Source organism: Cyrtonyx montezumae, unplaced genomic scaffold (assembly GCF_038088225.1).
Source record: "Cyrtonyx montezumae isolate F1298 unplaced genomic scaffold, pur_monq_1.0 scaffold_14, whole genome shotgun sequence".
NCBI lineage: Eukaryota > Metazoa > Chordata > Aves > Galliformes > Odontophoridae > Cyrtonyx > Cyrtonyx montezumae.
This window is the reverse complement of record NW_027071870.1, coordinates 10,497,378-10,525,323: the sequence shown is the minus strand read 5'-3', so window position 1 is coordinate 10,525,323 and position 27,946 is coordinate 10,497,378. Positions and strand designations below refer to the sequence as shown.

The window sequence follows — 27,946 nt, the reverse complement described above, 5'->3', positions numbered from 1 at the left end:
CCTAGATGGGGAAAATAGGCTCAAGTGATGCAGCCCTCAGAATGTAGGAATCAGCTGCAGTACATGCCAAATCTAGCAACTTAATTACAAAAATGAGTTCTTCAGCCAAAAGGAGACATCTTGGAACAGAAAGTAGTTCACTGAGAAGTAACTTGCAGAGAAGATTTCCCAAGTGAAGGCTCTCACAATTAACTTACTGCCCATTTTGGCCAGCATGACTGTAAAGGTAAGTATGTGGAGTAATGAGGGACTATTTATTCATACTGGCTTGTACTCTTAAGTAGTCTGTATTGTACAAATGCATATCATTATATTCTATCAATGTGCCAATGAAATCTCTTTCTAAATATTTGCACTAAAAGAACAAGCACACCACTTAAATGCTATGCTGGGAGAAGTAAGCTGCAATAAATTACATTAAAGAGAAAGCCAGTTAGTTCCATTTTCCTGGAATTAGTGCATCTAGCCTTGTGGGCTTCCATCTGAAAAGGGTAAATACCATCAGTTTTTAGAGAGTACAAACACAATTTTGATCAAAGTTCTGAGATCTACAACATTCCTGAAACAAAGGGATCATCTTTACACCAGTTACATAGAGTCCTTCTTTCAAATGTAATCTTTTAATCTAGTTACCAAAAAGACTGTGACTTCCTCTAACAAATGCAGGAGAATTTCAGTTCTCTACCTCAGCTGTGTCAAAAGATAAAGATGACACTGATGTCTTCTTGAGCTATTCAAAGTAAGATGACAGAAATTTAAAACCAAACAAAAAGTATCCCAAAATGCACAAAAACAGCTGCTAGGTTTCTTTGAATATTTATCTCCTTAAATACAGAGGAGAGACAGGATATTGGAGTCATTTTTCTTACTTGTAAAATACATTATGCCAGAGCCTCTAGTTCTTGAATAATTTGGTTGCAGTGAGATTTACTATCTACTGTAAACAGCATTTCTTGTATGAGTCAAGTCACAGAACTAGCCACAGCACACCTGATGAATTGCTTAACAGTGTTAGTGCTAAGAGTGTTGGGAATACTGCTGCTCTGCTTTGCTACAAAATGGTCTCATCAGCTATAAACTGCACCTTATGTAGTACAGGTCCTTTGGCATGCAAAAATCAAAATTCTCTGTGTAGTCAGTCATTCACATAAACACGGTGATTCTACTAGCTACTGAGAGTGCCTGGAAAGAGCTGTAACTACAAGCCAACTTCATACCTTTCAGTTCAGTACTCATCTGCTTGTACATAGAAATGCTTCAGACGTTTCGAATTTCAGCTACTTTTTGAACTATTCAAAACAAGGTAAACAAAACTGAGCTTTATGAAGCAGGGATATAAGGCCTTGTAAAAGAGCACTGTGATTCATCCCATTTCATCCTCTTTTCATACTTCTCAGGGAAAAGAAAACCCATTTACAAAACAGCTGCACCTAAGTGATTTTAACTGTGCTATGCACTTGCATAGACTAAATTTCATACGCTGTTATATTACCATCTGTGTACGTAATGTCTCCCTTACCTACCTTTTGGAAGTACTGCTAAGAGGTTAGCATCAATATCCTTTGTGCTGTTTGCAAGTTCTTCTTTATCTTCAAATGAGAACTCCTTCTGAAAACTGAAAGGCAACATCTGGTTTACAGAACTGTGACTGTTTCTGCTACAAATCAAATACAGTCAAGATGTAACCAACTTCTGCACGACAGTCCAACAGAGATACCAAAGAAATTACTTTCCATGGGAATGAAATAAGAAATAACCCCAAGAAACTCACAAAGCCAAACCTAACATCATTTGAAACTTTTTGGAACTGACTATGACACATTTTTGCATTAAATTGCCTACTGTCTTTGAAACTAGTAATTGCATTTGAAATCTATATGGAATGACTTGCCACAAATACTAAAACATACTTCATCAAACGCAGTACTGAATGTACTCTGCACCCAGAAGCCTGTTGCACAGACACCTCGTCGTTGCTGCTGCTCTGGATAATAAATGGTTCGCAATACACTTAATATTAGCAGGTCATGCAGTCCTATATCTTGCCACTTCAAGAGCAAAAATGCCCAATTAGGTGAGAAAGAATCTCTTAAATACATTCATTAAACAAACAAATTTTAACTCTGAAATGGAAGCATCATAATTGCCTATAGTAACTTTTTCAGAAAAAAGGTGTTCCTCCCTGTGGGATCTACTCTATTAAAAATGGATGCTGTATTCTGCCATTGTGACTTCTAATCTATCCCAGACAGGCATAAGAAAACTGACTGTACTCTTAAAAGCTTTAGTAAATTATGTGGACAGGTGTAACAGATGCAAATCCTTACAGTGATCCTGGGTTCTTCATTTTGCCTCTGAATTGATAAGCTGTACAAGTTTCTGTCATTCTGATAGAACAAATTACACAGCCTTACCACTGCAAAATCTTTTCTTAGGACAGTTTTTAAATTGCTTTTTGAATAGCTAAATATCTCTTCATCAAAGGTGATTGACTAGAAAAAAAAGAAATTTTAATTCTTTTTTAAAGTCTTTTAATCTTTTTTTGACTAATTAATCCAGATGAACATTTCTCATTGAAAATTCTGAAGTATAATGACTAAATAATATTTTACATGAATTCCAAGAAATATTTGTTTCTTAATCACTTACAAATAATCTTCCTTTGTATGAAGGCACTGTGTGGAGAATTAAACTCTTGAAATGACTATAAAGAACTGGCTGTGTCACGTCCAGGCACCCTGCCACCTGCCGCAAATTATCTTCAACAACTGCACTTAAAGTAATTGTTCAAGATGCTGCCAAGAGAAGGAATGCTAGCCACCACAGAAAAGCAATAGCAAATATAAGATTAAGAGCAGCAGTAAACTGTCCATTACAGAAAACTGTGCATCCTTATAGGGTGAAAACCCTTTTAACAGGAGTTAAAAAATTAATTCCATAGTGGCCACAAGCAAATGGGCACATATGCCATCTGAGACTGGGCAGGGACTCAGCCAATTAATTGCACACTTCCACATGCCTAACCCCACACTGCAAGCACTCATGGCTTTTATTAGCTTCACAATACTCTATTTTCTTACAGACAGCTTCTGGAGAAACCCCAAGGTTGAGAGACTCTGTTTCAATTGAAAGCAGTTTCTACTCCTTTTGGCTGAGAATGGAAAATATAAATAAATAAAAACCAAAATCATTTTCTCAAAACATTTTGATCATTTAAGATTCATCTCAAAGTGCTGAGGGATCCAGCTTGTGACTTTTGAATATCTGGGGTTTGTTTGACAGCATCTCTAATAGCTTCCGTAATGCTTGTGTCAGTATGGTACTCTGTTTCCATTAAAGTAGGGCACTCAGCATTCACTTACACAACAAAATCCTTGTTTAAATTAACTGCACACTAACATCCACCACTGTCCCTGAGTCACATATGAATTTCCAAAGAAAGAACCATATAGAATCATGCCTAGTACTAGCATATTGGTTGCAAAAAGAATGACATTATAGGACGGCTTGTGGATTGTCAACAAACTCTCAAATACTGCAAACTAGTTCAGTTCCCATTGGCCACTTCAGCCAAACTGTAACAAAGACTCTGAAGCTAGAGATCCTTCAATTGTAGCCCAAGTGTCTCTCATAGGGTTTGCACGCATTTGTTCTCTTGCCACCATAGTTAGTTAAGTTAATCCTTAACAGAAGTTTCCACATTTACTCAGTTTTTTGTTTTTTTTTAAATACAAGCTCTCCCAATTTCATAGATCATCATAAAAAAATATTGTCTACCTGCTTCAATCTTAAGTCATCTTTTAAATAATGGTTACCAGAATTTGAACTTTTTGACTCTAGGCCTGGCTCTCTTAATGTCCTGTAAAAACAGGACTTCTAATGGAGAAAGCACAATTACATGACCAGCTAGATGAATGATGAGCTCTATAATGTTTGCCTTTTTATAACTATACTATATTAATTGTTCAATCCCACAAGAGAAACTAATACGCTAAGGCTTTGATTTCAACAGTTGCAAGTGACAGAAAAATTTATCAGCCCCCAGTGTACAACTGTGCACTTAGTATTATTACATCCCTTTTTTTTTCATTCCTCCTCAAGGTCACCCAGTTCCCCCTGCATGTGAACACCTTCCTTTGTACTCTGCTCATTGGCAGATTTCATTAGAATTCTTGTAATAATCACAAACTCCTTAAGCTTCACCTTGCTGGGCTACATGACATCATAGGCTACCTGTTTCTCACATCCCTTCAGTTTCCCCAATACCCTCCTTCACCCTCTTCCTTGAGACACACAGCCAACATCTATTTATTTATTTTAATAATTAACTGTTTTAATCTAGTGACTATATTATTCACAGAGAAGAACTTTTGCTTCTCTTTGGAGGCAGTTTTGTGGTATGTTCTCACATTGCTGCAGGTAGTATTGCTTGTTTTAAATACTTACACATTAGAAACAAAACGTTTTCAACCAACGTGTCGATTGTATTTCTTTCACTTGATCAGAGAATTCAGAGACAAGAGTACTGTTCTGAAGATGATGGTCTGTCCAAATAATTGGCTATTTATAGGTACATATATAAAATTTGTTCTAAAAATGAATGTAGACAGATTTAGGACACGTCACAGTATTCACTGAGAACATTCATTAGGAACCTAAATTGAGTCAGAATGATGTTAAAGCAATGCCAAGTAGTTTTAAAACATAACAATTTTGGGAAATTATTCATAAGAGTTTTAAAAAATATACTCATAAACAATTCCATATCAAGACTTCTAGATAGATCCCCTTGAGGGAAAAAGGGGAGTGGGACTGTTTACCCACTGAGCATCAACAATTTAGTTGCTTATGTAAGGTCAGACAGTCCTATTTAGATTGTCAGGTATACTGTGCTTTCAAACTCACCCACCCCCCTTTTTTTCCCAAGGACCTCAACTACATAAGTTCATAAGTTCATAAGGTTGGAAAGGACCTATAAGATCATCTAGTCCAACCATCCTCCTATCACTATCTCTACCCAACTACTAAATTAAGTCCTTTAGCACCTCATCTAAACGCTTCTTGAACAGAAACATCTACTAACTTTTTTTTTTTCCCTTAATTTCTCAAGTCGTGTTACAAATCTAGGTGAAGGTTCTGATCAGCACTACCAGAAGTTTCTGCACTTCACAGTCAGGCTATGACTATTTATGACTGAAGTAATATAAGCATATCAGAGCTCTTCTAAATCAAAGAAGAAAACCACCTACTTATAGAAGAGGGCAAGAATGTCTTTCTTCTTAAAGTCCATGTTAAATTGGGGTATCACAGAACCACAGAAAATGACAGAGCTGTAGGGGTTGGAAGGGACCTCCAGCGATCATGGAGTCCAACCCCCCTACAGAGCAGCTCCCTACAGCAGGCTGCACAGGTAGGTGTCCAGGCAGGTCTTGAATATCCCCAGAGAAGGAGAATCCACAACCTCCCAGGGCAGCCTGTTCAAGGTGCTCTGTCATCCTCACTGTGAAGAAGTTCCTTTACATATTGGTATGGAACTTCCTATGCTCAAGTTTATGGCAATTTCCCCTTGTCCTGTCCCCCCAGACCACTGAAACGAGGTTGGCCATAAAAGTTTGTACCAAAGGGGGAACTCCTCCTCTTTTGCTTGCCTGGAATATAGCCTGTGTTTATGGTTCATGATTCATGAAATAGAATCAACAGCATGAGGTCCCACAAGTTCGCTTCATGGAGGATTTACTTGTGGTTTGGCCTCAGGTTGCCAAGGAACTCATGCTCTACAATTTTCAGGAATTCATATAATTCCTGTTAAAACACAGACAGTGTTTCACAATCTCAGTAGTTTTTCTTTAAAAACATTGTAGAATTGGAATTAGTAGAGCATCTGATAACCTCAGTAGGTACACTGCCTTGCCGGTTCCAAAGCGCAGGCTCCTTCTATACACGAGGGACTCCAATTTGAAAACTTCATCTGCTGCAGTAGCAGCATACGGTTTCTAAATAGTTGTCCCACTAACCTAGTTACATGCCCAAAAGCAAGCAGAAGTTTGATCCAAATGCCAATGGTAACACTGCTCTCACATCTGGATTAAAACTACAGGACATAATGAGATTTTCTGATTGAAAGACATACATGAAAATTCACTTGTATACCTGCCAGAATGGGCCTGGCATTTGTTATTCTTCTTTCACTGAATTCCTAAATAAAAGATCTGTTCCATGGTTGCATCTTTCTCCAGTTGCCTTATCCCAGCTTTCCCCAGTCTGCGCTCCCTAAGACTGCATCTGGTACACCTGCTCCCTGTTTTTCTACAATGTCTAGGACACAAGACAGCAGGGAACTAGAAACACTCAAGAAGTATGTATTGATAGGGGGGAGGGGTACACTGAAAAGATTTTTGCAGACATGAGTCTGAGTGCCCAAGGCTGGTGGCTGGATCTCAGCCAGAAAAACAGCTGTTTGACAGCACAGGGGGCAGTTCCCAACTTCCCAGCCTGTAATGCTCTGTAATGAGTGAGTCCAGCAAGCATGAAGGTGGAAAACAAAGATGAAATGGGGAAGGGAACAGAGAGGGAATGCAACCTGCCACGTTGCTTACCTAAGCAAAACCTTACCCAGCCCCATATGACCAGCCCTTAAAGCTGCAAGAATGAGGCAGCAGTGCCCTACAAGGAATCAACCAACTCACCCCTCTTCGCAACTTCACCTGCAAGTCCCTTTCTATATAATGACAAAGCTCTCTGCACAACTGGACCAGTAATTCCCCTTTCCTTGACCACCTCACTTTTCAGACACGAGGTTCTGTTTACGAGGTTCACTAGATGTCTGTACTGCATCCATGCCTTTCAGGAAAGTGGGGCTTTGAGCAACCTTGTACAGAGGGAGGTATCCCTGCCTATTGCAGGCAGGTTGGAATCCTCAACCACCTCAAACTATTCTATGATTCACTGCACCAGCATAAGGCTGCAGTACAGAGTGAAACTCTTTCCTTAGCAGTGAATGTCATAAATTTACATGATTATTTAGGAAGCAGTTTTCAATAACTGTTCAGACCAAGGCTTGATCCTGTGAGAGGACCAAGAATCATTTTTCCCAACAAAAGAAAAAAAATGGAGATTCATGCCATGACTGCAAGTAACAATCATGCAACAAATTATCTTCACCAGGCAAGAAGTCAAACTTGGCCTTACCTTAACGCTCTCTTCCTGTGGAGCAATCGTGAAGGTTTAAATCTAACCGAGTTTCCCTTGTCAAAACCTGTGAAATAAAATAAATAAATAAATAAATAAAAATAATGCTTTAATAAATAAATAGGAAACTTTCAGGAAGCTAGCTTCTACCTTCCATCAATAGTTCCTTTCCACTGGAAAATACTGTACAAAGGCATTTCTTCTAGTCAAAGGGGCATAGGCTGGCATGCCCAAGGTAGTGACATACAAAAGCCTTGTGAAAGTAAGTATAGGCAGTAAAATATACAGCAATTTCATAGAGAATTGAAGCTTTTGACATTCTAATCCAATTCAATTAATTCTAATTCAGTGTAACACTTCAGCTTGGGGGGTATCATTTAAACTGCATGACTTGGTTTCCCTCCTTATAAAATGTGCAGTAGATATGTTTATAAAGCACTTAGATAATGAAAAATGCAGAAGAGCCTTTATGGCTGCAGCCAGGCAATACTCTAGAAACTGCAAAATCACTGCAGAAATCAGAGATACCCAGCTGAGGGTTTGTGGTAGCAACATTATTACACCATCCATGACAAAAGCATTTCTGAAGGTTGCCCACTGTTTGGAAACTCCTATCTTTTTCTGAGTAACCGTAGGACTTGTACTGCATTCCACTCTGATAACAAACATGTTTACATGAGCAAAATTACATGAGATGCAGTCTTAAATTCAGGAAGTATGTATTACAAAGCCACTGGTTTCCAAACCTCCCTCTGAACCGCAGCAAGCAACAGGCAACCTCCCCTCTCTCCCCACAAATGTAACTTCCTCATTTCTGCACTCAAGAACATCACTGTAGGTCTATAAATGATGACTGCCTCCATTCAGCAGTGACGATGCTATTAGGAGACCTTACAGAACGGATAGCCAGGAAGCAGGGTAGTCTGGTCTGTTACTGCTGCTGAAGAAAACATGAAGCTGCTAAAAGTGTACTCCCGATGAGAAAATGGCTTTTAAATAGGCTTCTCCATTTGTGTGAAGCCAACTACCCCCAAGATTCAAAATCAATAAACCATTATTCATCTTATTCTTCAGACAAAAACTTCAAAACAATTCAAAAGTAGCAATAACCCTTCAAACTCTAGTGCAGAACACAGATTTAACTATTTCAAGGAAGAGTTAATCAGCCAATATATTTTGCTATATGTTGTTGTATTATTTAAATAAAGAAATTGTTTTGCAAGCAAAAATATGTTTGTATTTTAAAATCTAGGTATGATGTCTATTATTTTTGCAGAAAGGGTTTAAAAAGCTTATTATAGCTGACAACATCAGCCTGAATTTAGGAAATGGCTTTCAATGGCTTTCAAAACTTTTTGTCCTTCCTTTGCTCTTCCATTTCTTCCACTCTGTCACCTTTTCAGGTCCATGTTGTTTTTTTTTCTTTTTTAAATAATAAGTTTAACGTCTTCTATATATAAGGCTTAAAATGTACAGAAGGGCATTTTTTGGCATTTGCTCTAAGTCACTGTAGATTTCAAGCAATTGTGTTAACACTGAAGAATGCTGCTAATAAGCAACTTTTTCCTGTTTTTCTTAATGTTCACTTTCTCTCCTCAAGCAAATGGAGAATAAAGCACAAGAGATTACACAGAAACAGCTTGTCAGACCAAACAGAGTATTTCAGGGAACATTATTAATGGTATATAAATCAATGCATTTTACACTAGGACATTAGAAAGAAAATAATACTACTACTGTAAGTATGTCTAAAAAGGCAAGTTTATATCACTGTGAGAACAGCATGCCACAGCTTAACAAGCCCAACTCGGTGTCAGTTCAGTTAATCAGAACCAGGCATATCTTCAACACACAGCCATTCAGCAGGATAAGCACTCATCCTATAATTTCTGGCACTAAAACAGCTGTCCACCACGAGGCCCTCAAGTAGACCACAGAGAAACGCTCTCTACCCTGGCCAAAAATAAAGAGGGGATACGAGAGGGGAAGAATGCAGCCTTCGACACTGCAGTGGGAGAGAAGCTGCTCAGATGGGCACTAAAGCTTTTAGGACTCTTGCTCCCCAATAAATACACATAGTAATATTCATACACACCGTATTTATTATGCCTCAAAAACCTCTTAAAACTCTGCTGTAATTTGTAGGGTAAGCTCTTCTCTTCCCACACACAAATAAACAGAGAACTACGTGCTGCTACACAGCTCTTATATTTTATGAATTTCCTCCTGTTCAAATTAAACCCCATGTGGGAGGATTAAAGTCCAATCAAACTTACTGACTGTAATATGGAAGCTTTAAGATTAAATACAAGCGCAGACAAAAAAAGTAAAAATAATTCTGCTTCAAAAGGAAATAAATAAGCCCACAAAATGAACATCAGTCTCATTTCAATGGTTAATTTAAAGAAACCCTCATAATACCTGATACACAGAAAGAAAATCATTGCAACATCATTTTGTCCCTTCTTTCACTGAAATATAAACATACACATAACCCTATTAGCACAATTTTAAATATTTATATTTAAAATTGAGAGTATATTTACTGAAGCATAAATCGAACTTGCTCACAAGTTTAACCCTTTGTTCAGTCTTATTTCCTCCCCCCAAGGGGGCAAACTAATAGATAAAACCACTGTCCCCAGTTTAATACATAGGAAATGAAAAATGCTGAATTAAAAAAAAATCCAGATGCAACCTTGCACTGCTATTTGCTATATTTAAAAGCCCTAAGTCGGTAGCAAGCTAAGCTAATTAGAAGATCCATCTAATCGGATCTTTCAAAAGTGTCCTTTAGGAAATAATGAAACAGCCAAAGTGACTAACTGCATACTGATCACTAAAGTAGCTGAAGGAGATCCAGTCAAACAATATTTACACATGCAACTGTACGAGAGATTAAAAGCACACAAACAAACTGCATTTCCCCTATCTACTTGGAACTCTTACCTTGCTCCTCAGCGTGTTTAACATTTCCCAAATAGCTGGAGATCCAAGGATTTCGGAACATGGTTGTACAAACAAAGGACTCAGCAAAGAGAAACTACAACAGCAGCTAATTCCCAACCAGCCACAGCCCTAGGCCTGTCTGAGCAATATCATGTAGAGATTTTTTCATAGCACAGGACTGGAGCTGTCAGGCTACTGCGTCCCGGGGAGTACAGTAAATGCATAGCAATAGGCTGCAAGCTGGAGCAGCTCAAGCCAGTAATCAGATTACAAACAGAAATTAGGCACATGAATGCTAAAACAGATTGGGCAATGGTGATTGGAAGATTTATAATATCACCCACTTCAAAGATGCAGCCAAATCACACGTTATATTCCTGCAAGATGAACGCAGAACATCTAAATCTTCATATAAAAAGAAAGAATTCTGCAAAAAGAATAATGCCTCTCCATCTCTGCTCAGGATAAGCTGCAATGCTTGCTGAAGAAAAACTGCATCCAAGCTGCCAAAAAATGGACTCTGTTAATCATATCATTATGCTAAACGTTTTGCCCAACTATTAGTTGGAACGTTTAAAACAGACAAGATTTATGGATAACATGTGAGCAAAACTACTGGTGGGGGTGGGGATTTTAAGAACAGACACTGCAGCTCAAAATATTTTCATTTGAGACAGAAGGTGTAAAATTGCACAAGTACTGTCTGTCTAGCTACCATTTTTTTTATTAAACAGATTTGATGGGTTTTCAATCCAAGAGAGGAGTCAGAATTCTTTACAGCTCATTGTGGAAGTCTGGAAGTGTTTGTTCAAAATGGGGCAAGAGCCCTGGCTCAGCCTTCCACAGCTCTACCTGGACATCCCAGCCAACCACATAAATACCTGACCGAGACAGACCCACACACTGAACTGCATCCAACAGAGGACAGAAGCTGCCTGCTGGCTTTTCTGTCCCAAACACACTTGTTCGTTATCTTCAGAGAGATTTTAGCCAGCAGCAGCAAACTCATCACAAGGATGACGTTCTTAGGACACTGAAAAAATCTAGAAACAGAAGTTCTTAACTTGGCTTACCCATTTTTATGGCACCTGTTATATCAGAACCCTGATCCGTGCTTGAAATGTCCACATACCAGCAAAAATATAAGCACCAATGCTGTGAAAGAAACTACAAGTGAAAAATATAATCCATGGAAAAACTAACAGTATTAATTGGCTCACTGTGAAGCTGTAGATAGCTTCTCTAGGTTATCAAAACCACAGCTTTTCATGCTAACGGGTTCTTACAATGTACGTAAGAATATCCACTCTGTATTGTCTAATGTTACTGCTATTTTATTTTTAATTATTACCAATCTTGAGTGGCTTTAACAAAAGCATGATTATTGGTTGATCTTTCAACTGTATAGAGCTCCCTCAAGCAAGAATAGTCCAAAACTTAGGACGTGTCACTGAAGCCAACTAATTCCCCAAGCAATACATACTCTGATAGCATGCACCCTGTTTTTCTCTCTGCTTGTAACCTTACTAACTCTTGCATTTAATTCTAACCACTACAGCACTATTACACAGAACAGGAACCCAAACACTGCTGTGCTGCATGGACCAGCTGTACCAGCCCTAGAAAATCTAAAAGTAGTGACAAAAAATGTAATGTCAACACCTGTTGAAAACTTGCCATTAACCTTAAAACCTACGTTATGGCCTAGACATACATGGTGATGTGCTTAAAACACAAATGAGATAGCAAGTGTGGAGGTAACACAAACTGCTAGTAAGCACCTCCTGTGGACGTTATAGTCCGAACTCTGCCTCTATGAATACTACTCATATGAAAACTTCTTGCTTGACTTCATGAAATGAGTGTATTACTACCTGCAGCATTTTTAAGCACCTGTAACTCACTCAGTACACAATAAGGTGTGGGCTTTTTTCCATAAAACACAGATAAGAAATTATAATTTGATAAATCTCATGACCATGGTCTTTAGAAAGGTTGGTGAAGAAGTTAGACTTGACAGCTTAGTCTTAGTGACTCACTGGTATGACCACAATCATATTAACATTCCCTTCTATTTTTTGTGTATGCTTTCCTGAAGGTACCGGAGCAAAATCTCTGGCTATCAAAGGAGGCTAGCTCAGCTCAAACATCACCCCCATGCCTGTGCTGTCTCATAAGGCAGAGAAGATGGGTGCACCGTTGCATTTGTAGAGGGAAGGCCAGGCTTCCACATCTCACTGCTGTAGGTCTCCAGCATCATTCTGGTGAAGCATGTGTAAAAGGTAAAGCACACAGAAGCATGGAAAAATGGAAAATCTGATACAGCACACAACCTGCAACCATAGGGTGACATCAGCTTCTCCTCAAGACAAAGGCTGTGTGCCAATGCTGCTATCAGTGTTAAAGGTCTTAAAGTCATGAGGAGCTGGAGCCTTAAGATATTACACCAAGGCTATGCACTTCACATAGGTCAGTCTGCATACTGACCTGCCTTTCCATCAAAAAGGAGTATCTCAAAAGGTCTCCTATTGGAAGAGAGATCTCTGTGCTGACCCTTAATCAGCTTTAGGAGTGGAGAAGACACCTTGGTAAAAACAGTAAGTCAGAAGGGTCAAACAGTCTTATAAAGTTATAAGTCTTGGATTTAGGTTTTTGCTGCCTGTTTGGAAACAGTGGGTTTGAGAGGAAGTCTTTCCCAGAAGAAAAAAATCCATCTCCAAGTACTTGAGGAAGGAAGGATGAAGAGCCTTTTCTCCTTTAAAGCAATCTCAACTCCAAGACCTAGAAGTATGCTCAGCCAAACTACATTATCAAGGCTGTTGCAAATCAGTAGTAATGTTCTTGTCCACCCCTGCCATCATTAATTTCTGAGCTTTTGTAGCCTCCAACATAAGCAAACAAAAACAGTTGAGCTGTTGGAAAGGGGGGCAAACCCAGCTGGAGGTGAAGTTTGCAGTCATCTGGGCAAAGAGCTGGAGGTTAAGCACGCATACATTTCCAGTCTGAGACTGCTCACGAAACACCAGCTGGCAGCTAAATGCTGTTCCGAAGCATCCCACAGGAAGAGAAGGAAAATATCTTCCTTTTGTCTGGCAAAACTAATAATTGTAATCAAAGTTGGAGTTTAAACAGCTTGCAAAGCTGTTCCCAACTTACAGGGCTGCCAGCCCCATAGCACTGGAGAGTTATGGATCAGGTCCCACTAAGATCAAGCCTTTTTATTTCTAAATTTTGATCACATAGGAATTTATATTTAGATGTGTTCCCTGCAATAAGGAGAACCAGATACTTCGTTGTGACTTGCAGTTATGATGAAAACAAAAATCAAAGAAAGCCCATGACAGCTGTTTGAAGAAAGTCTAAAAAAAAAATTTTTTTTTTTTTTTTTAATCAAGAATGCTGAGGGGAAAAAAAACAAAAAACAAACCACTACAGTGATTGCAAAGAAACTTTCAGCAAACATGCTATTTAGGTAAACACGAGACCAAGCAGCATGGAAAACTGAGATGATCTGTATAAACAAGATGATGAAATAATATTTGTATCTATGCTTCGTAGAGTGAGGTCGAAAGAAGCTCATGAATTTTACTCCGCTATTCTTCTCCTGGATAGGAGAATAGAGATAGATAGATAGATAGATAGATAGATAGATAGATAGATAGATAGATAGATAGATAGATAGATAGAGAATGCACTTGGAATAGCAAGTCCAAGTAAGCAGTGTTGAGATCTGAGAGGCTGTGGATGAGCTCAGGAATGAAGGTTAGAAGAAAGGACTAAACTAGACGACTCTTTTCCATCCCTCCCTCCACCTGACCCTTCCCAGACTCCAGGCCACGCACACACCCAAGCATACCCAGATGATTTTCAGCCCATGGGTATGTATTTTTAAATGTAAGCACTGCGGCACTGGGAGAACCTCCCTTTTCTTATCTCTCCTTTTCCCCACTCTCCAGTGAGTTCTGCCAAAGTTTTCAAGAAATGATTTAACCTAAAGCTAAAGACACATCAAAAAATCTAACAGGAGATAACTTACACAGTATAATCACTTAACAGCAAGTTAAGGCCTCAAGTCATCTTCAAGTATCCTTGCTTGCAAATACAGTGTATCTGGGATTGGCAGCACCAGTGGGTTTTGTCATCTCAACCCAAAGCCCCTGGTTCACAAACAAGTGAAATTCTTTTCTAAATGAAGTCATTTATAAAGACTTAAATTAGGATAAAGTTTCCTGATGTGGTGCCATCTCTCCAGCAGGAACCAAGTTTAATCCTTACCACTTTTCTTTTTCACACTTACATGTTGAAGACTTGTTTTGGACAAGTCTTCAAATAAATGTCAGCATCACATCACCTGTGTGACAATTTAAAGCAGGTCACATGCAAAGATCAGAAAAGCTGATTAGTAACAGTCATAAAGAGAACTAAGCATTTTTGGTGTAAGGCAACAGATGTGTTAAAAAATATGGATCATATTTTGGTACCATGTGTTTACTGATGCTGTGGAAAATGTGTATTCTAAGAAAAGCTTTCAGACTGATTACTATTTCAGATTTAACAAAATTTCAGCCAACCCATTAATTTTAGCAGTTAATTAGTCCTAAAAGGAGATTCTGGTACCCCTTTCAATCTACAACACATTTCTTATTCGGAAATGCAAAGGTGATTCTCACTGACGTTCCCACAACTTGGATCACTGTTTATCAAACACTATGTTGAGACTGAAGCAAATATAAACACCTTCAAGGTTTTCCTCTTTAGACTAGCTCCTAGGAGGATGCTGGAGGTCCATACACTCCTCTCACTTGTGGTAATCAAACACACCAGTGAGGCATAGGGTTTATCTAAAATGAATCAGACTTTGTATCTGTAAGCCTGAATCTGTAAAAGAGCACATCAAGTGTGCACCACCATTAAGGACGTACTGAGCAAACTGCTGGAAACAAGGGATATGGGAGGAGCTCCTGTCCCAGCAGGATGTGCAATTTGTGTAACCAAGCAGTCTAAGAACTTGTAGGAAAAAGAGGTTTTGCCTAGCAAAATAAAGGCTAAGCATTTTGCACCAGAGCCTGACGTAAAGAAGCTGCAGTCAGATTGTAGAGGCACAGGGTCAGCCTCTGCAAACACCATCAACATCATGTCATAGGCAGCAGCCTCTTGTTTACTAGTGCAGTGCATGACAGCTTTGCTGTTGCAATGACCAAGGGTACAAAAGAGGGACTGCTTGTAGGGATCCTGTTCTCCTATCAAGTTGTCTAGGACAGGTTTCCCCATCTTGTTGCAATGACCAAGGGTACAAAAGAGGGACTGCTTGTAGGGATCCTGTTCTCCTACCAAGTTGTCTAGGACAGGTTTCTTCATCTTGAGTCAACTACAGTCTCTTCTATCTCCAGAAAGCTTTCACCAGATTGCAACACAGCCCGCACAGGGCTGTCTCCTTGCCTACAGCAGCAAGTGGTCCTGAGCAGTAAAGAGACATTAAAAGCACAGCCATGCTACCAAGATTCCTCCTGGCTGCTCCATCGGCTCACATTTAAAGCCCAAAAAGGGAGCAGAGAAGCATGCATACCACAAGAAAGAATTTATAACAAAGTTCCTTGGCTCTTCTCGATAGTCATCTAAGGAAGGCATTGATATTGTTTACCACAGTGATGTGATATTTCACAGACCACTTCATAGCCCTGCATACTTACCTTGAAATATAACTCACTTTTAAGCCTCAAGACAAAAAAACAATCTTGTGGACAACAAATCTAGATCCAGCTCCCATCCTGTTTATAGCATGTTGCAATGCTTTCCCAGCAAATTAAATATTCAGTAAAACAAACAAACAAAAATATGGCCTATTCTAGTGCTGATGGTCAAGGTGACACAGCTCAAGTACAAGCCCCACCACTGAAAAAAATGTCACTCTGAATAAGCACATACATGAGGTTTAATTTGCATCCAGCACTGCTAAGCACAAATTCAGGAAGAAAGGAAATCTTTAGCACAGTGATGTTGCATTTCTGGAGCAACTCCCCTGGAGAGCTGCTTTAAACTCAAAGCAGCCAAGACCTTTTCTCTCTATTGCCCACATGAGCTCCCAAACTCCCTGCAAAGACCCCAGGTGTGCACAGTGCTCAGTGGGTTGCTGATCAATAACAGCAAGGCAATCAGCTTCAGACCTGAAGAGCCTTACCAGAGCTGCACATTACCTGGCTGTACTAAACTTGACTAAATCTAGGGGGATTTCACTGAAGGAATAACACAGACTTGTTTTTTAAGCCTTTGTCCACATAAAAGTCAGCTTTTAGAAGGGGAGTATGATGAAACCTCGTTGACTCCTGGTCTGTACACAGGCAACAGCTGCCAGCACTGCCCCGCTCCTGGGAACAGGAGCATTGCTTTAGGCAACAAAATACAGCCCTCCAATAAAGGGCATAAACTGCAGGAGAGCAGAAACAGTCCTGAAGCCACAAAAACAAAACACTCCTCTTAGTTCAGGTGCATGCCTAAAACCACACAGCATGACAAAGAACGAACGCAGACTTTAAACGGCCACCGCAAGGCATTCAATATGTGGGACAGCAATGTGAATCTTAGGATATAACTGAATCTGTGAGAAATACTTCAGGAAAGAGAGCTGCAATTGCAAGGATTTACACTGGAGGATTTCCTGAGCCAACTCTAGCAGGATGCAGCTCCTCCAGGCGCAGCACATGGCAGTACTGGGCCGTGTCCCTCGGGGCCTGGGCTGGATCTGTTCCGGGCTGCGCGCTCCTCACTGCCCTGCAGCACATCCTGTCCCCAGACACCATTGCCACAGCCTAATAAGGCCACGCTGAGCTCTGTGCTGCCTTATGGGTCACCCAGTGCTTACCTTGTGGTCGCCCGCCCACCTCAGGTTTCCACAGCACGGGGTGGGAGAAGCAGCCATGTAGCTTGGGGTGAGCCAAGGGCAGCACGAGCCTGTGGGCAGCTGTGGGGTGGCTTTCCATACAGCACTGTTTAGGATTGCTAGCTGCTGAAATAATGGGGTTTCTCACTACATGAATCGCTCAAAAGTAGGCCAGCAGCGCGGGTGCAGCCAGCCACCAGGCAGGTACTTGTCAAGCACAGAAACCAAATGAACGAGATAAAAGCAAAGCACAGACACTCATTTGAATGCTACTATTAAATTATTTAATACTGTTGATCAGTTATGGTGAGATTTGCTGCAATTCAGACAGATGGCTTCAAAAGTAACAATCTGCTCTCTCCAAAAGAACTATCTAGCAAAAAAACCTGCTGCTTGGTGCCTCTTTTGTAATGCTGGCTAACTCCTCCCTCACTCCCCAGGTAATTTCAAGAGACTAGATTTGGACAGCTCTCCTCTTTCAAAGAGCAGAGGCTGTGCAGGAAGCACAGCACCTGCCCGAGGCCATGCCGGGCCACAGAGCACAGGTCACCTCTGCCCGCTGCTGCCAGCAGGCAGCACTTCAGTGCAGACACAGCTCCACGCCCTGTCTGGCACTGAGCAGTAAAGTACAGAGGCAGTTCAAATGCTGCTTGTACCCTGATATTTCTAAAATTGGCATCCAATCTTCTAAGTGCTCTGCTGCCTTGAATGAAGCATCACTGGTGAGCGTGCTGCTGAGGCCACAGTCTGGCTGTCCCATCAGTACACGTCTGTGGTGCACACAGCAGGCAGTGCAGGGGATGCTGCCTACCACCCTGGGAAATTTAGTCCTTGAAATGTGGAACTCGGTCCCACAGCTCTGAAGGACTGAGCAAACACTGTTCAGTGCCTACCAAATGCTAGATGTATGGAAGAAAGCATTTAGGGGCCATGCTTCTCACAGCTAGAAAGACCTCCAACACAGTGATTAAAACTGAGCCATGATTATCACCCCAGTGAAAGAAATCAAACTGCTGCAGGTATGCCCAGTTCTCACAACAGCCCCCACATTCACACTGTCAGATTGAAACTGAGAGCATATTTGGTGACTCGCTCTTTCAGTAGTGTGCATTAAGCAATAGAGCTGTGAATCATGCTGGTGCTGCATAAGCTCAGCCATTATCATCTCAGGATGAAGCCGTGCCCAGATGCACTCACAGACCCTGGCTCAGAACTGCTGATTTTCTGCTAAAATACACCTCGCTAATCCAAAGAAATGGGGCACGTTCAATAAAGAGCCAGGAATAATTACACATCAGTAGTCCTAAAAATAAGCTAACTCACTCTGTGCGCAATTTGCTTAGATCAGCAGCACAGTATGTTCTCATTACTATGTAGTATTAATAACAAAAGCTGTACAAAAGTAAATAACTCACAGGGAATGAGATGGATTGGTGTGTGCATGCATTAGACAGACCTGTCAACACAGTCTTACAAAGAATAACACTGGACTATGGGATCAGTCACAATTAACACCAACAAAATCTACCAGGCTTGCACTACTTTCTAACAGAAACGGATTTCAAGACTTCAAGATTTTTCTAGTTTCTCAGAATACACACTAACAAACCCCAAGTACCAGGGAGAACTCCTTTTTGATTAAAAAGGAGAACCTCCAACAATTCAGACACATCCAGAAAGCCACTGTTACACTCTCACAGGTGATAATTTGGCACCTGTTAATTTAGGGCCATTTTTGCAACTGCACACTAGGAAATACTTTCCAAAGGCTTTTACGCTTTTGCAGTTTTAATTTCAAACAGGTAAAGTAATAGCTGACATTTTCCCATTGTAACATTCACACTGTCCATCTCTGCTCACAGACATTAAGAATTCCAAAATCACACTTTAGGTAGCAATTTTGGGGTCTGTTTAGAAATATGGGAGTATCTTATCCATTGTAAAACAGAAAAAAAAAAAGGAAAAAAAGACAACTAACATTTTTGTATCTGTATGCTGATAATCTTAAGTGCTGGGTCCAGAAGTCACCTCCACCAGAAAGCATGACTTTTTTATTGCTCAAGGCAAAGCACAGATCTTTGACTCAGCTGTATCTAAGTGGTACAGAGCTAGGACTGAGAACTCGATCCTCTTCAAGAATTAAGTTGGAAGGCTACTTAAGAAAAATCTATGCATATCAAAGGTGACAACTAAAGAACAGAGTAATGAATGAGTCACATAAGTCCTCTGCTTTAAATCAAGGCTGAATAGGTGTGGGCTTTCCCCCCCACCAAGCCAGGACACTTCCTCCAGTGAACTTACAAGAGTCAACTCCCACTCAATTGCCCATGAGCGGAAATACATCTGCCATGTAACCAACAGCTATGTGTTGCAGGGACATCTCTGGACTGAAGAAAAATAGGGGCTTAGTGAGATAATGAAGTGGTTCTTCCCCTGCTTTAAACTTGATTAAATGCAAAATATCACTGGTTTGTTAAAATGAAATGCAGTGATCAGAGAAAACAGAGATCCTACAAATGAAAGAAGTTGAGTGGTTCATTATGCTTTTCCAAGAAGATTCCCTAGGACACCTTGAGAACATAAAGTTGACACCACTAAGTCTGCTCTGCTACTCCACAGTGCATCCTACATGGAGTAGCTCAGCTGCCCCGGATTGCACCAGTCTTTCTGAGATTAAAGACACATTCTTAAATTCCCAGCCACACTCCTTTCACTTCCCTAGCTCTTACCCTTGCTAGTTCCTCTCTTTTGGCTTTTATTCTTGCTGCTTTCCTTATATCTCTACCTTCCTCCTGCACCCCTATCCTATTGGTAACCCTGCCACATCTGTGTTCATTAGTGCTTTCCAATTGACTTCAATTTCTCCCCCATCTCTTCCCCAGCTCCTACTGCAGACTTCCCCATCACACCCAGTCCCACCTTCGTGGCTCCAAACCAGGACACCTTCTCTAGGTCCAATCCAGCAGACTCAATACTTACCCTCCCCTTCAGTAGGTGAGATCTGCACACGGGAAACTGAAGGTATGCTGAGCTACAGCATTTGTGAGAGCTGAACCAACTCGGAGCATACGAAGTTGAGCTTCAGCAACAAGCTACAGAGCATGCCAACAACTGCAGGTCACGGCGCGAGCATGCAGATAATCTTGGACACTGTTTTTTTGCAGGTAAATTCCCTTCATCAGTCAACTTGTTTGTCCCATGAATAGCACCAAAGGAATGCTGTGCTGATGGAAGAGAGGCACTCAGCATGTGTAATGGAAAAAGAGACATCCCTTAGAGGAGAGAGAAGAGCCAGCTTGAACAAATTAGAGTTGGAAAGAATGAAGGACTCTCTGGACGTCTTGATGGCCACCAGTTATTACAGTAATACAGTAACAACCAGTTTTAGAAAGAATTTTATATTGCTAAGTCTGGACTAGGTCATTGCAAAGGCAGACCTTATAGCCACAGTTTTAAAAATATACCTACAGCATTACTTGTCCCAGAGAATGGAAAAACAATCCTGAGAAGCAGTACAGTATCAGGTAAATCACAGACACAAACCACAAAGTGTTTCTTAATCCACAGGGCACAGCGGGGTACAGTCCTGTGCCAGGTGATGCTGCAAATCCACACTCACCAGAGCACATCATGTGTGGCTTCAGCCTGCTGCTGAGCTAAGTGTTTCACCAGCTCAGGCAAGGCAGCAGCAGCACTCAGATAGCAGGGGACAGAGCTCAGCATGGGCTGTAGAACCCAGCAGGGAAACAGCTCCCTGCAGCATGACTTCCCACCTGCAACATCTGCCCCAAATTCAAGTCCTGGCAGTCTTGGGAAAAAATCATAGAATCATCAAGGTTGGAAGAGACCTCTTAGATCATCCAGTCCAATGTCAACCTACAACCCACTAAACCACGTCCCTCAGTACAACACCTAAATGCTTCTTGAACATCTCCAAAGACTGTGACTCCATCTCCTCACTGGGCAGCCCATTCCAGTGCTTGACCACTCTCAGAGAAGAAGTATTTCCTAATGTCCAGCCTGAATGCCCCCTGGTGCAACTTGAAGCCATTCCTTCTAATCCTATTGCTAGTTACATGGGAGAAGAGACTGACCCACACCTCACCACAACCTCCCTTCAAGTAGTTATAGAGAACAGTAAGGTCACCAGAGTCTCCTCCAGACTGAACAATCCCAGCTCCCTCAGCCACTCTCCATCAGCCTTGTGCTCCAGGCCTCTCACAGCTTTGTTACCCTTGTCTGGACACACTCCAGGGCCTCGATGTCGTTCTTGTGGTGAGGGGCTCAAAACTGAACACGGTACTCAAGATGCAGCCTCGCCAGTGCTGAGTACAGAGAGATGATCACCTCCCTACTCCTGCTGGCAACCCTATTTCTGATACAATGAGAGGTAGCAACCTGTAGGAAATATTAAGACTACCTCAACTCTGAGAAATTATGTTGTTAAAATGTCCATCATGAGCCAAGCTATCACAGCCACAGCTAACTACAGCCTCAGTTCCTGATCCAAGCACTGTAGTGTAGCAAGATACAAACTTCACAAACATGTATGGGGCAGTCACACAAGAAATCCACAGAAACCCACCTCATTTATTGCTAGTGCCCTGCTCACAAAGCCTGCTGCACAAGGTTGTTTTACTGCATGAGAACAGCCCTCCTTCCCACAGGAAGGAGCTGCCAGGAGCCATTTGGAAACTATTTCGGCACCATCAGTACTGGCACATTTACTACTGAACTGATATATCAGCACTCCACACAAAGGATTTGGAGGCCCAAGCAAGATGTTTGTTTTCTTCACTGCCTCTCTATGACTGGCCTGATTCTTATATGTGCTAATGGAAAAACTGAATAAAAGAAAGCAGCAGAAAAGCTAGAAAACCCAGCGGTTTCTCCAAATAAATAACTGAACATCCGTATTGTCCTTCAGCATATGCATCTTCCTTGGACTTCAAGTTCTTAAATAATCAAGTAGAGAGAGAGAAAGCTCGGTCAAGACTACATTTCAAGACATTCATGCTATCTTTTAAGTCTGTGCTTGCCAATGGCTTCAAGTCAAGCTACAGTAGTGCTTTAAACTCCTATGGAAAGTATGTCCGCATTAAAACTCAGCACAAGAAACTAAAACATCCTGACAGCATGTGGCCATGCATGAGATCACTATGAAAAGCTGCAGCATTTTCTTCAGCTCTTTATATTTTCGTTTCCTGGGAAGTCTGAAACCATAATCAGCAGCTTATACCCAAAGTCTATACTTCAGACAGCAAAGACTGGAGAAAGTCCAGGAGCTGCATTAGCTCACAATATGCAGTAAAATAACACAACCCTATCCAAGAAGATCCAGAGAACTAGAATGTTATTTAATGTAGGCTGAACAAAACGAGATGACTGCTCTTAGAGAAGACACTATATAGGGATTTTGCTTGGAAAGCATAATTTCATTTTTACAGTCAAATTCACACTTTTCTCCCTCGAGAGAGGGAAAAAAAAACCCAGAATATTAAAGACTTTGGCATATGTAAGTTCTCAAGTTCTCAGCTACTCCTATTTTTTTGGAGCTTTTTTGATCATGAAGAATTATCTTTACTTCTTGCAAGTCATTATAAGGAACAGTATGAGAGCAGCCACAGTTTCTGATATTTCAAGGTAGGGCTGTGTTTCAGCCATAGACTGTAAGAAAACACTTTGTTAGAACAAACACAAAACCCATGATGGAAAATGTCTTATTAACCCATTCTGTCTTCTCATCCTGTAATTGGGAAGCAAAGAGAAGCAGAAGGCAGACAGCTCGGTAAGTAAAGTTGAAAAATGACTTCCAAACATGGTGAATCAGCACCAGGAATGACAGAAATCTGCATTGGTGTATACCAGCCTGTTTTATGTAGATAGTCAAGCAGCTGTTTCTTTGTGTTAGTGATACACTGGCAGTGGCTGTACTTTTTGTTCTGAAGGGTGAAAGTGTGTCACTGAGGGCATTCCAGGTTCACTACTTTGTGGCAAGTACCTGAAAAGGAACATCCAGTGGCTGCATTGTTAAATAACGCAACAGAATTTGACTTCTTCCCAAAGACAAAACTTAGGTTTTGTCTCTCTTTCCATACCTTAACTACTCCTGCTCACAGAATTTATTTATTTTGCTCTAATATTTTATACCGCAAAGAAAATAAACTAGCATAGACTCATACAGGATACTCGTGTTTTCAAGTTTAAGGACTGTAGCAGGACTTCGATTTCCTTGTTATCCTTACTGAGAGGTAGGGTTCCATAGTGAGAAAAAGAACTCAGAACCCCTTTTGGGTTCCATTATGTAAGAACAACGGATAGAAATATCCATCACCATCTACTGGTGCTACAAATATAGATTATCCTGAGTTGGAAGGGACCCATAAGGATCAACAAGTTCAACTCCTGGCTGGATTTGATAGCTAAACCACTCCTATTTTTAATACCTCTTATTCTGACATTACAGAGCACGCCGGTTACTTCTGTCATAAATAAAAGCCACTTACATGATGCACAGCCAATCTACAAACAAAGCCCTTATCTTTCCTAGAACTGAGCGCCATTGCACTCCATTATGCTCCGCTTAGATTATAGTTTTTCCTGTGTCTTGTTCTACATCAGAAGCTTTTTTTATGAGTATTGCTGCTGCTCTGTTTTGGTCAAATACTAAAATGATATAGCAGTTGAAGCTTTTAATATTAACTTCCTTTGTGGCACAGAGGTCGCACTCAGTCTATCTCTATCTGTTGCATCAAAACCAGTTGCAGGGTGACTCATATCCTCCTTGGGTTTTCAGGACACCTCCTGAGATCCTTAAGATGGGTTACAAAAGCAGGCAGTGGCAGTGGTGGAAGGGCTTTACAGCTAGTCTCTAGTATTGAAAAACTGAGAGCAGAACACAAAACTGCCTCCAGCCACGTGACTGAAGATGCATGTAACCAAAGTGCCACATGAAAGGGATGTTTTAGCATACTTTTATCTTTCACAGTTTCTGAAGAACTGCCTTCAAGGAAGTTCAGACACAGATAAGCTGTACCTACAACACCAGTGACCATGGAGGACAATACAGTCACTCCTTCAATATATCCTATTTGCTGCTGACCCATTCCCAACAAGACTCCATTTTTCATTGTTGGGTCAGCAGGTTGGAGGCTGTTGGCTTGTAATATAGAAAGCCAAATACTAGCAAAACAACACCCCCCTTCCTGGCATACATTTTATCCAAATTAACTTTTCTGACCTCCTCCACCTAGCCAGAGCTTGGGTTGAGGGCTGCGGTTGGCTCTGCTACCCTGGCAGCACTAGCAGGCCGCAGCTGAGCACACAGCCTAGCCCCTCTGGCACACAGCCCTGGGCACGGGAAGGGGAGCAGCTTGCTTCCAGACCCCTCGCTGCACCACTGGCCTCAGCCGCTCTGAATACCGATATGTGGAGTCAGTTTTGCATGAGAAAGCTGGATATCTCAACTTTAAATCAACGGCTATAATGAGTTAATTTGGAGGCCATTTGTACAGACAGCCCATTAAAAGGAAACAAAAAGTCAGACAAGCAAGTCAGAAGGTACTGACCTTTCCTGTAGCATCTTTAATCTCACACTGCTTTAACTATACATTAATCATTTTAGAGTACAGCACTGAAGAAAAAAAAACATAGTGAAAAGCTTCAAAAAGAGCACTGAGAGCTTTGCTGTGCACTCCCCCACAGCGTGCAGCCCAATACACATTGACAGTGCATCATCAGATGTGTACTGAAACCACCACTTTGAAAAAACAACCTAATTCAAAGCCTAAAAAAAGCATATTACCAACTTTGCTAGCAGACAATTAAAGCTTCTGTCACTCTGCAAAGCCTTGAAATTGTTTCTCTATGCTTCAACTCTAGATTTTGTTCCTGATAAGGAATAAAATAAAATAATAAACAAAATAACCCACAGCTTTTGTTAGAATAGATTTTATCTGATTTTGGAAGTAATATAGGCTTCTTAAAAATAGAGAAACAGTAGGTTTTTTTCTTTTTACTATTTCACTTTCACTTGTGAGTATGGACCGACTGCAGGTAGCTTGGTAAGCTAACACCATAGCCTAAGGATGGAAACCAGCTGACAAAGAATGCCTGAAGCTAACATTTGCCCTATTAAGTTCCTTTAAATAAAACTGATTCTATTTGTGTGCAAATGAATCTGATCTTGAATTCTCAATCCTCAAAGAAAAAACTATAAAAATAAAACCTTTCCAAGAGAAGGTAGAGAACTATTTTACACGTAGAACAGCCATGGGCTCACCAGGTAACAGGTTTATAGCCTCTCCAGCCTGTAAACTCCTTATTTCTTTCCCGAGTTAATCAGTTACCTTCTCCTCCTCCCCCTCTGCTGGATGAACACCATAGAGCAAGCTCCTCTCTGACTCTTCAACGCATATCTGACTGAACGGAGTAGTTTTTCATAACTTCTGTTTAACCTTGAAATCTGTTGCTTCTATTTCAGACTGATGAAGCGCTGGTGTGCCTGAAAGCTTGTCTCATTTTTTCCCCCCTATACCAGCTGGTCTAATAAATTACCTGTTCCCGTGTGAGCTATGACCTTAGATCATACAGCAAAAGTGCTATCATGCCACTTCAAACTTACATTAAGCCCTAATTCTAAACCTTCTGACTTAGTTAAAAACAAGTCACCTAAACTACTGCCTTGCATTACAAAGGTACCTGTTCAAATTCTCCACTCATCACACAGGTGAGGGTATATACACAAGCAAAGGTTCACTAATTTAAAAACTTTCAGCAACAGAAATATTTCCTGTCTAAATTGCTCTAAATATTTAAAATAAACATACTGATTGCAAATTGTAGTAAGTTTGAGGTGACTCCAGGGCTGATGGTTACGCTCTTCAACTGTTTGCTGCAGAGCATAAGTGTATAATCAGTTCTCAGGATTTTAATTTAAAAGCAACTTTCTCATTTCATTTGAGAAAGGGAAGGGGGCCGGGGAGGGAACGTTTTGCTGCAGATGAATCACCTCTTTTCAGTCCACGGGGCAAGGTCCTTTTTTTTTCCCCTAAGGTCCGGCAGCTGGAGGCTCAGCTCCCACTCAGACATGCCTTTATTAGGAAACAATGCCGGAGCTCGCAGGGCCGAGCTTCTTCAGACACCGTGCCCTGCGAGCTAACAACAGGGCAAACTGAGTGGCAGCTCTGCTCAGTCAATACAGCCACATGCTGCTCTAAACGTCCCTGCACACAAACAATGCAGTTTACAGTCTGAAAAAGCGATCAAACAAAAACCCCTTGTAATTGCTTATTAATCATTAAAGGGAAGAGAAGAATTGCAGTCTCTGCTTGTCGGCAGAGACCAACGCTCCTTACAAATCCTGCAAGCTCACACACTCTTCAAGATACTTGTTGCCTGTATCACAGTGCTACCCTCAGTAATGCAGTATTTGCTCCTGAGAACAGAAGCCCTCCAGTAAGTGTCTGCAGCCAAACAAGCAGTAGTGGTTGTGAATGTGAGAGGGTTGGGCAGCTAACTGAAATGCTGCCAAATGACTGAGAATAAAATCATTAAGGTTGGAAAAGAACCTTAGATCATACAATCACCGACCCATCACCATGCCCGCTAACTGTCTCCCACAGTGCCCCAACTCCACGGTTCCCAAACACTTCCAGGAATGGTGACCTCCTCCCAAGGCAGTCTGTGCCAATACATCACCACTTTCTGAGAACAACTTCTTCCCAGTATCTGACCTGAACCTCTCCTACTGCTACTTAAGTCCATTACCTCTTGTCCTAGCTTTAAAGTGGGCATTACCAGTGTACCAAAATGTAGGAATCAGCTCACATGTCGGCACTGTACTCACCAGTTCACTGTAACTCTTGCAAGATGATTCCTTGGGATCACATCCCCCTTTCTTCCCACAGACAGAGAAGAGATGCTATTTTTACACACCCGCTGTTTATTTTCATCAAAGTGGGCCAGCCAGAACTAGAACTCAAGGCCACCCATCTTCTTCACACCTCTGTCTCCCAAGAATTGCTGGGACATGGGCAGCAAAGGAGAGCAAGTGTCAACAGCAGATCCTGAGAATTCAAAGTTGTTCACCTCTGATGCCCACCTGACCTCACAGCTGACATCAGGATCCACCTGAACATCCTTTCTTCACCTTGCTTTCTCTCATACCAAGGAATGCTCTCAGCTAGGAGGCTTATTTTCAGTAATATATATATAATTGAAAAATTTTGGAAAAAAAACAACACAATCAAGTTCCATTCAGGTTCCCCTCAGCCTCCATGAGCTCCCTCCCAGACACTGCCAAGGTCATATACAGGAATCTTTTAAAAATAAATAATTAAAATTTTTCAAAAAGCATTGAAGCAAAATAGAATGAGGAGATATCTATTTAAATGCACTTTCAACTTCCACAGAAAACGAACTTTTGTTCCTGAAATCAAAGCTCTGTTGTCTTCAGCTTGGATTATCTTCTGTGCTACTCCTAGAGCATTGAACTGGCTCAGTGTTGTTGAGCTGAGGAAGGATTATCCACTCTGACATTGCTGTCTCCACTTGTGCTGAGTGGGTCACCACCACAAAGCTGGTCTCCTGCTTCCCACTTTCCTGGACCGCAGTGTTCACAGAAACACCTGCTTGCCATGGCAGACACAAGGTCCCAGGAAACCACTTGCATGCAACGCCTGGCAGACACCTGATCTAGTTATACCAGTTCCTCTGCCTGTGGCTACTGCTCACCTCAGGAGGTGAACCAAAGAATCTCTTGAGCCAGACATGATTCACATCTTCCTAAAAATGCCAGTTCCCCATCTGGAAAGCACAGACACTTCAGCCATGAAAACCAAGTACAACAGCAACACAACAATGAGCCTGTGGTAGTATGAAGGGGAAATACCCACTTAATTTGCTAAGGAAAAGCCTGGACTTAAAACAAAT

The 27,946-nt window shown here is 41.1% G+C and overlaps 1 protein-coding gene across 11 annotated transcripts in view; it reads right to left on the bottom strand.

The window, feature by feature from the left end:
- The window catches only part of SVIL (supervillin), a 100,873-nt gene that overhangs the window by 59,889 nt on the left and 13,038 nt on the right, over positions 1–27,946 (bottom strand). For 10 of the 11 annotated variants that reach the window (XM_065731436.1, XM_065731441.1, XM_065731437.1 and 7 more), the window contains exons 2-3: positions 7,189–7,255; positions 1,524–1,615 (exon numbers count right to left, since the gene is read on the bottom strand). In XM_065731436.1, the coding sequence (XP_065587508.1) occupies positions 1,524–1,615; positions 7,189–7,255 (159 nt within the window). Of the gene's footprint in view, positions 1–1,523; positions 1,616–7,188; positions 7,256–27,946 lie in introns of those variants that run through there. The other variant, XM_065731442.1, reaches the window with a different exon arrangement.